This window comes from Musa acuminata, chromosome BXJ3-7 (genome assembly GCF_036884655.1).
Source record: "Musa acuminata AAA Group cultivar baxijiao chromosome BXJ3-7, Cavendish_Baxijiao_AAA, whole genome shotgun sequence".
Taxonomy (NCBI): Eukaryota; Viridiplantae; Streptophyta; class Magnoliopsida; order Zingiberales; family Musaceae; genus Musa; species Musa acuminata.
Window position 1 is genome coordinate 6,579,156 of NC_088355.1, and position 10,441 is coordinate 6,589,596.

At 36.4% G+C, this 10,441-nt stretch overlaps 1 protein-coding gene across 2 annotated transcripts; it reads right to left on the bottom strand.

Annotated features, from left to right (window-relative positions):
* Positions 1 to 4,270: 4,270 nt before the first annotated feature.
* On the bottom strand, positions 4,271 to 10,010 carry LOC103991204 (RNA-binding protein 1). 2 transcript variants are annotated; one of them, XM_065159326.1, is made up of 7 exons: positions 9,847 to 10,010; positions 9,555 to 9,688; positions 8,293 to 8,405; positions 7,960 to 8,209; positions 7,807 to 7,868; positions 4,944 to 5,025; positions 4,271 to 4,649 (listed from the first exon to the last, which is right to left on the bottom strand). In XM_065159326.1, the coding sequence occupies exons 1-7, from the start codon at positions 9,984 to 9,986 to the stop codon at positions 4,549 to 4,551; spliced, it is 882 nt and encodes a 293-aa protein (XP_065015398.1). In that variant the 5' UTR covers positions 9,987 to 10,010; the 3' UTR covers positions 4,271 to 4,548. The 2 variants fall into 2 exon arrangements, with proteins under 2 accessions (XP_065015398.1, XP_009408841.1); XM_009410566.3 differs by lacking the exon at positions 9,555 to 9,688 and having other exon boundaries at positions 9,847 to 9,981.
* Between the last annotated feature and the right edge of the window lie 431 nt (positions 10,011 to 10,441).

The window sequence follows — 10,441 nt, forward strand, 5'->3', positions numbered from 1 at the left end:
TCACCAGCTATTTGGATTTGACTGGGTCTTGACTCGAGGCTACCTCAACCACATTGATTGGAATCGAAGTCTAGAGGTAGACGAACATAAGCTCGGAAACGTGGCCCAAAACCTAGACAGGGTCAAAAGCTCGAGCTAGGTTTTGGGCCACATCTTCCAAACTACGTGCTGTGAATTCTGTCATCTTCGTGCGTGAATTGGTTGCTTTGGATTGCCTTATCCTCCATGTCCGATTCTTTGATGATGCTGATACGCTGTAGCAGGTGCAAGGAAGACATCAAAGCTTTGGAATTTATTCCCAAGAAACGGTGAAGATGACTACCATCAGCTGTGGATGAAGAGAGTTGTGGAGGTTCGTTCCACCATGTTTCTGGATGTTGGTGAATTGCTTGCTTTTTTCCCTTGGTCTAAGCTATGACATCCATGTATCTATCATCTTTGGCTACACTATACGTGTAAGTCTTTTCATCCACTAAACTTCTTGATGGATTAGAATTAGGATTTAGATTAGGTATTCAAGTAGAAAAAAATCCTCAATTTGTTCCTATAAATAATTTTATGTGAACAATAGGTTTTGGGCTCAGATTTAAGGTAACTAAAGGAGTTATTTCTTATATAATATATAATTTTATTTTATCGTGGACTTACGTAGAAATTTCTCGAACCATCTTATATCTTACATTAAGTTTCTAATATATATATATATATATATATATATATATATATATATATATATATATATATATATATATATATATATATATATATATATATATATATATATATATATATATATATATATATATATATATATATATATATATTATTGATATAGCACTCCCCAACATTATCCATCCTCATCCCTCCATTCTTCCTTAGCTATCAAGGAACCAATTCAAAGTCAACAAAGCACCATCTTAATTATGATCGTTTCATACTTCCAAGATTTCCTAGCATTCATTCATGCTCCTAAGGCACGAGATCGAGAAACTTAAGATGAGCGGAGGAGGTCGGACGGCGTCGTATGAGAGTGACCGATCTGACGTCTTCATAACTCTGGAAGATTCATGAACTTGCATTCAATGGATGGGGCTCAGCCATCAGTACGATCAAAAACCTGCAGCTCGTACAAACAGGTTTTTTTTGTGGCTTCTATATATTAAGCTGACGATCAATTTGATGGGACAAAGAGTGTGAACGGACTTCGAGACCGATCCAATTCTATATTAATCCGATGTCGAAAGCAAACTAGAAGAAGATGCCGCTGGAATTGTCGTGTTGAATCCATGGCGTTCGAGAATGTAATAGAAAGGTCATCATCCTCGTCATAACGATAGCCCCGTACGCCACAACAGACACTATATATTATCACCATCCTCCTCCGGAACCAATCCCCCCCTTGCCATGGACGACAGGCGACCATCGCCACCTCCACCACCGGTAGCTCAAGACCGGAACGCTCGCTGCAACTGGCTCTTCGATCCAATGGCCGTTATTCTTTACCTTGTCATCAGCGTCATCATATCCGTCTACAGGTTTCGTGGCGATCCATCAATGCTCGTCTTCGTACTGTTCTCCTGTTCGGACCTGCTGTTCCTCTTCCTTTGTCTCAGGAGGTTCGAGCGGCTCGCTCCCGGAAGCCCCCCGGCCGAGAAGGCAAGGTTGAAGATGGCTGTTTGGCTGCTGTCGGCCGCGCTCGTACTGGCTTTCAGCTGCAGAACGTCCTCGGTGATGCCACGGGCTTTGGCGGCTTTAGTTTGGCTCATGGCGGGTTCTGTCTTGGTGGGGGGATTCTATGGACTCTTCCTGTACAAGGAGCAGGACGATGAGAGGGGACGATGACGCTCTTCTTCTCCTCCTTCCTATTTTCTCCTCTTCTTCCTCACCGACCTAAGCTCGAGCTCCGCCGCCTTTGCTCCACCATCTTATCAGTGAAGGATATTTTTTGGTTTGTTAAGTGTCGAGGATGACCTTTAGGATAACTCAAAGTCATTGTCACTGATCTTGTAGTGAAATAGTTAAATCGTATGTGGATTAATAGATATGATTTTGATTGTTGATATCTTTATTTTTTGAAATATAATAAATTAATCTAATTTAAGTTTGAAGTATAAAAATAAGTTAAACGAATCCGAGTTAAAGTTACTAAGAATTCAAACTGAAATTAAATTGAGAGATACAACTCTTTCTCGTTACATTAAGATAGAGAGTGCCTTCGGTGATGTGTAAGAATTCTTTGATACCAATTTATGTTTCTAAATCATTATAATATAGAAACGAAATAGCGTATCTCTGGTCATTGTTGTCAATAATTTCTACAGCGATTTCTTCTTGAACTTTGGTACTTCTCGACTCAGAACTCTCGTTTTAAATGGTGTAGGAAATCCTTTTGACTTCATAGAGATGTTAAGCATGGGGACCAAAATCCTTGTTTATATAGATGTTCTTCCGTCAAGAATATTTATTATCACCAACTCAGAACGTTCAAGAATTAATTCAAATTTGTAATGTTTTGACAATAATAAAGAATTTTAATGATATTAAATATTTAATTTAACAATAACGATTTTATTTATAATGAATAAAAAAACTGAAATCACTTAAACCATAATAAATGAAGAAATTCATAATAATGAATTATGAATATGAGAACGATTATATTATTATTAAATAAAATATTTAATAGGAGAGGAAATATAGTTACATATGCCATGGATCCTTCCGTACATGAGATACAGTTAAGAGAGGAAATATAGGAGAGAGCAAATATATGTATATATATTATTGATAACTAAAACTCGAAAATATTTTTCGAATATGAATTGAATTTTCTATTAAGGTGGTGATTGACATGATTGATTTAGCATAATTAATTATATCATTTATGCTCACATATGGAGTTGAGAAACGATGATTTTATCTTTATCTGAAGTAATATAAACTGATGGGACTTTACAAATATATTATCTGAGATCTGAGATCGATCATGTGAACATGAATAACTTGCATGCAAAGTTTCAAATGATTTTTATGGAGCAAATTATATCCAAAAAATCATATCTATATATTATTGATATAGCACTCTCAAAATTCACCATATTCGTCTCTCATCAGTTACAACACTTCATTTATTGATAAATAATTTTTATAGAGTAAGTTATATTCAAAAACTATATCTATGTATTGATAGAGCTCAACCAAAACTATATCTATGTATTGATAGAGCTCAACCCGAATTCGCTAAGATTGTCTCTCACCAATTGCAATACTTACATTTGTCGAGAAATGATTCTTATGGAGCATGTTATATTTAAGAACTGTGTCTATATATTGATATAGCTCTCCCAAAATTCACCACGATCGTCTCTCACTAATTGCAATACTTCATTTATCGACAAATGATTCTTCTTGAGTAAGTTATATCCGAGAACTATGTCTATATATTGATCAACCTCTTCCGGATTTCAGCATGATTCTCTTTCACCAACTACAGCAATTCATTTATCGAGCGAGATATGATTCTTATGAAGAAAATTATTATGTAAAAATTATATCTATATATTAATAGATAAACTTAAGATGTAATATGGTTTGTGTGTCTGACAAGCAACTTATTAGCCTCCTTTCGAGGGAACTCGCAAAACTTGACTTTCCTCTGTTAAGTTTGGGAGCACTCTTATTATGGAAAGTCGAGCTTCTTGAACTATGTATGTTAAGAGAAAAAAAAAGATGGTGACTCGGCCTTATCGATGTGCCATGGCGCATCCCAGCCATGTCATAGGAAGCGTCTATCCGATCGCATGAGTGATGCTGAGCTAAGGTCAATAGTGTTGATGTCATAATGCTGGCGTAGGATATGCTGTCACATGAATGCCGATGTAGATGATGCTGGCACATCGAACACCTCCATGGAATATGACTAATGTATTGACGTCTCATCGGTGCATAGAATTCTTCCCTCGTCGATGCCTTATACAAAACCATGGGTTTCTATGACAATAGCGTGATCCTTGGTTTTGTACAAGGCATCGACGAGGGAAGAATTCTATGCACCGATGAGACGTCAATACATTAGTCAAACATGAAGCATTAATCCCTAATTTATTAATATTATTAAGAGCATAACTATATATATATATATATATATATATATATATATATATATATATATATATATATATATATATATATATATATATATATATATATATAATTGGTGTCCATAACTGAAAAGGGCAACAAGAGGAAACAAAGCAACCAGAACAACAACTGGCAAGCAAGAAAAGGAAACTGGGTGAGAGCAGTGTGTCAACCAGCTCCTGATGTATATGTGAGATAGAGATTAGCGAATCATTTTGTAATCAAGTGTTGTTGGTACATTCATCCATATCACCAGTAGGATCATTTGGCTGCATGACTATTTTGGTGCAGAAGCTACCTGGATATCATGACATGACACGACACAGAGGTCATTCCAATCAGAAATAGATAACCATCTTGAAAGATGTACATCTTTGAACTGTAAGAGTGGATCCAATATGACTCCCCCTATCTCTGGGCATCATGAACGGAAGCTGGGCGGAAGGGGAACTTTACTAGTTGGATTCTCAAGACCGGTGCATCTGGTTTCTTATCATCGAACTTGTATCCTGCAAGATAAATTAGGAACTGTGCAATTAGGACCAAATTCGTACCATCTATTTTCCATTCATTTTATACACAACAAGGTAATCTTGCATAAGATCAACTAGCTACATGTAGCAGAAAAATACTTAAGAGTTCAATTTTATCTCAATTCAATAGAAACATGCCAATCGTATAAACTATTAATAATGCAAACTGACACCTGTATCCGGACTAGTTTCGAGTGTACCAAGTGCATAAAATATCAGGAACTTCTAGACAATCACAAACAGAGTATGAAAGTACCATGAAAAGTTTACCTTGGAGAGCTTCTAGTGCAGTTAAAGCACATTTGGCATTGTCAAACTCCACAAAACACAGAACTCTAGCCTTGTCCCCGGTCTGCTAGCAGTTTTCAGAAATCAAGTTAAATTGTTGAAAATATAAATCAGAATACTTAATCATATCTTTCTTTTGAAAACTTGCAACTACATTTTGAAAGAAAAAAGGTTATTGTAAGCTTATATTAAACTTGTAATCATATCTTTCATAGATTCACATGTGAGAAATTGAAACAGATACAAGGTATGAAATTTTAGATAGTCATTTAAAATGACACATTTCTGTTAGATAAATTATCATCAGTCATTGGAAAAAAACTATCATCAATCACATGAAGCGAAAAACAATATTTATATACCAACGACATGCCAAAAGTAACAGGACTTTTCAATTTTAAAATTGGTTATTGATAAATACAATAAGAAATAGTTGGGACTTACGGTTTTGTTGTTATTGTTGTTATTGTTGATAAACATAATAAGAAAGAAAAATTCACGTGGCCTAGTAGATTTGACTAATAAGGCACTTGAACAACTATAAATATTTTGGTAAAAACGTTCTACATTATGAATTTCCATTTGTGAATCCAATGTAATTACTTCTAAATTGTGTCATCAAAAGCAAGTACTTCATCTGCTTAGCATGAATGGTCACAAGTGGCTAGAGTAAGGTATCTGTTTGATAGTTTATAGTGATAATGTTCCATAATCCTACAAAAATCAAGGCACCAGAGAAGAACGTGATAACATTAACTTCAAATACAGGATAAATGTTACATCTCTGTTAATAACCCACAATAAGGATGATTTTTCTTTTTTCTCTTTTTTTTTTTGTGAATGGGATCAACTTCAAAAAAAAAAAAAAGAGTGGTGGTCAACCAAAACTTTCAAAAGAAGAAAAGAGGGGGGTAAAGGAGCATTAGCAATATGTTTTCGAAAAGTTATCTAATGCATTTCACGTTGGGCTTATATACAAGAAGTCAAGAATAAACATTTAAGAGTGGTACATATTGTAGATCCTGTCAGCATTAAGTTCAAAACCAAGCAAAGGATGGAAAGAAAACTTAGCAAATGTTGATTGGCTGCAGAAAGAAACACTCGAGTATGGTATGCAAGTTTTCATGAGTGCACACCCTCTAATCAACTTCATTACTTTGAATCCGAGAGTAAAACCACCAGATCATCAATCAGAACAAGGACATAATCTAGTTTGATATGAAATTAGAGGAACTAAAATTTTATGTTCTTCATCGCATGAAAATGGGCCAACAAACATATCCAGACCCATGGTAACCTGATCAGCCTGATTGGGGTGGGTTTTCCCTGGTTGGCTGGAGTTTGAGGAAACCCAATCTTCTATTAACAGAATAACGGCAGGATTGGCATATGCATTCTGCAATAGTGCCTTGTGTCAATTTCTTGCCATCCCCTCGCCCTCCACAGAATCCCTTCTAGTAATTAGTGTACCATTTGCTTCTTCCCCTCACAGTGTTCAGCTACATTCACTTCTCATATGTGCAAGTACCATCACTTGAAGATTGGCACATGGCAAGTTCTTCCAAAACACTCTACCGGTTGAAGGATCACCCCAACCCAAAATGGTAAAGGAAAGAAAACAAAATAAAATAGTAAAAGTGGATGGCATCAAGGAGTGGTAGGTGGCATTGTTTGCCTTACAACATCAGCCCTCTTCTCAACAAATTTGGATTTTGCCTTTCTTTTCTTTTTTTTTTGGTTTTTTTTGTGGCTGCTGGGACACCAACAGAAAGGAGTCTACTATTCCCTGTGGCCTTTAATATTCAATTACAAAAATACTGTTAGCTTTTGATTCTTCTGTTGGAATGAGAAACCCAATTGATACACAAATGTGAAAATAGGAAAGAAACAATATGTCGGCACATCTGGGAAGAATGGAGGAAAGCAAATACTGAAGAGAGAAGGGAAAATTGAGAATGAAAAAATCCTCAACTAGCTATCCTGCCTTATCATTCTTAACAAGAAAACATACTATACTTAATAGATGAAGATCTTTATACCAAATGACCTAAAAAAAAGGATATGTCATTATGTTGTTAAACAAAAGTTGGTAAAAGGTTGTCTTAACAGTGGATCAAGATAGAGACAATGAAGAATCTAGCATGGCTTAAAATTCCGAACTTCATATTGTGAAAGGTGTTATCGTGTCTTTCTCCAAAAATCTCAAGTTGAATTAAAAATACCAAACTTCAGATTGTGAAAGGTGTTATTGTGTCTTTCATTTAGAAAGGAAGATGCAGATAGATACAGAAGTAGAATTTTATGTCAAAGTTTTGGTTTTTACAGTACATAAATCTCTCAAAATCATAACCAGGATGTTACACATAAAATAATACATTGATACACTTTATTATTTGAAGCATCAATCCACTGGAAACTATCAGAATATAAGATTTGCACAATCTAATGCCACTTGCCTGAGGTTTTGAAACTAATCACTGTTAGGTTTGCTTGTTCCATAAGACCACTTATGGATATATAACACAAAGTTCCACATATATAAATAGCTCCAGCAAGAAAGGGTTTTTAGATTACTGAATGAATCAGGAAGGAGGAAAAAGTGAAAGAAAACTTTTAACTGAAACTGCAACCTGTTTGCAGACAAAAATATTATCTGATAGTACCATAAATTGATTTTAAAGGAATTTTCCATCGATTGTTGCAAATTGACTACATCAGCAAGTAGGAAAAGTTCTTCTACAGGACAATCAATCAACGGTAACCAATGACATCCTCAAACTTTTAATTTCTTGTGCACCTTTCTGAAGCTTTTAATAAAAGTAGAGGTAAAGATCAGGAAACATACCCGACGAGGCTCCTTGTGCACAACTCGAATTTCCTTGAACCCAATAAATGGGCGAAACAAGTCTTATAAGACATACTTAAGGATTAACAAAGAAGAAACAAAACCAGAATCATGAACCAAGGCCATGAAAACAAGTTAAAGCAGCAAGGATACGACCTACTTCTCTCCTTGTGCAATCAGTAGGGAGACCATCAACAAAAAGAATGTTGGACTCCTCAGGCGATAGACCATTGGCCACGATGCTATGGTTGATATTTAATGGAACATCTCTTCTTGCTAAAACTGGGCCTTCCAATGCTCTAATGCTATCTCCAGCAGCCAACCCACCAAGCCTGGTCATAGCATGACTGCTCACTCCAGCATGATCATCCAACCCATAACTACCAGAACGCAGTGGTAACATCTGAAGAAGGTCCAAACATGATAGGGATCAGTTGCCAAAAATATCACCAAGTGTGCATTTGTCAGTGCTCTGTGAATTCCTACATTGATCCGTGGCAAATCTGGTGTTCCCTGTGAGCCACTCATGTCCCACGTCTGATGGGATGCTGTGGAAGGAACATCAGATGGAATATAGCCAGGCACAGCAGCTCGTGGATCTATCATAACAAGAGCAGATAATCAATGGACAGAAGCGAAAACTATAAGTTTATCAAACACAACAATAGCTGCATTTAGCACACTAAAGTGAACAAAAATATGCACTTGAAAGATAGAGGAGCCAATTGCAGCTGCAATAGGTGTCTTGTTTCTCAAGTAGCTTAAATTATGATTGACCCTAACCACTTTCCAATACCTACGTTGCATGATACAAAACGCACCAGCTTTTTTATTCTATGTTGATTTCTTTTATTCCTTTTCAAAGACACATATTTTAAGCCTCAAACGAGTCCTCTCCTTTATCCAAATTTATTTGATTCTCTTAAACACATCTTGTCCAAATGAGAGAAGCATATCCTACAACTACTATCTGTCTTTTATATGAGTGGCTACATTCTCAGGCGAGCATGTCCTATATTCACAAGGATGTCAACCTTCTAATGCAAAATGAACTCATCACTGGAAAGGCAGGAGGGTGAAGAGAAAGTATCGTAATTCCATCTTCATCATTATGAGGTTAAGTTCATGCAAATACCAAACTGAGTGTCCCACAGTGATTTTATAGGATTACATCAATTACATATTTGTTGCTTCAACCTTTGTTAAAATAACTTGAAGATGCAAGAAGTGCAAGAAATCATTCTTGAACAGAGTAGTCAAAACTTGACAAACATATTTCCTCTCGCCTAAAGCACGAGGACAACAACAATGTAAAGTTCGAGTTGGTAACAGAATAAAAACAGGTAAAAGGAGACAAAAACATAGAAGATTGACAATCTGATCTCGATCAGGTAGGCTATGTAACCTAAACACTGCCTCAGAAGAACCTCCATGGGCACCTCAAGCATGTCAATTCCACCATCCATCAGAACCTCCATACTTCTACTATCTAAAAACGTTCCATCTTAAAACGTTTATTTATTATTTTTTTACTTTTTGAGAAAAGTTGTGTAACTTCTAATAAGTGTAAAAGCGATATAAAAATAATCAAAAAGTTAAAACAGTCTCTTCCAGTGTTCAAATTGGTTACAACCCTAAATTTTTTCACTCTTTCCCTCCCGCTCAGAAGAAAGAGTACATCACATGACGCGCTAAGAGAAATAAAATACTCTGGCAATAGAAGACCTGATCTAACTCCAAGTTGTTACCTTTCATTTCAGAGTTACCGCATCCCATCAGAACAATATAATGCTCTAGGGTCAATCCATTGCTCTTCCACCACTCAAACCAAATAAAGGAACGCCAAGAAATCAAGCTCTCGGCTGATCGAACAGCCAAAAATCTAAAAAAAAACAAAGTATTTAAAATAAAAAAATCAATTCTTATCCCCTTCTTCAGCATTACCCTAAAATGGCGCTCCTCGTCGCACTTAGCTACACATACACACACACAGAAGGCACGGTTGAGAGAGAGAGAGAGAGAGAGAGGGAGAAGGGTCACCTCTTTCCATCGAAGGGTGCCTCCAGTAAGGATCGGCGATCGCCGCAAGAAAAAATCACAGGGGACGGCGGGGCTGCAACTACAGGAGACCGGAGGCAGGGAAGAAAAAGAGGATGCGGAGTCCGTGCATTCGTGTCCATCACGCTTTATGATTGGCTCGGAGAATCCCGTTGATCTGCTTTAAGATCCACACTTGGATCCAGGGGATACCTTACTTAATAGTCGTGCGGAGACCGGATCGCCGCTTTGAGATCATGACCTGGACCTACGGACGGTCAGATTTCGTCCAGTACGATCAGCGATTCAAGACCCGGTAAACGGCTAGATGTCTACCACGCCCAACCATGCTATCTTTGCATGGCACATCAACAATGCAGTACCGGTTTCGGAACATGGTTGATACGATCGATTCATCTTCCGAGGTTAAAATGAAGAATGGCTCAGATTACTGGAAAGTACATTAAAGAATAATACTTATTTTTAATGTCAACATACAACAATAATTTTGGCACCTTTGTTTTAACTTTATATATATATATATATATATATATATATATATATATATATATATATATATATATATATATATATATAT

Excerpts from the sequence above, each read along its gene's own strand:
- LOC103991204 (XM_065159326.1), bottom strand. The coding sequence starts at position 9,986 with ATGGACACGAATGCACGGACTCCGCATCCTCTTTTTCTTCCCTGCCTC. Across the intron at positions 8,406-9,554 it reads CGGTAACTCTGAAATGAAAG|ATCCACGAGCTGCTGTGCCT; the intron begins GTAACAACTTGG and ends TTGTTATGATAG. Across the intron at positions 7,869-7,959 it reads CACAAGGAGAGAAGTAGGTC|ACTTGTTTCGCCCATTTATT; the intron begins GTATCCTTGCTG and ends ATGTCTTATAAG.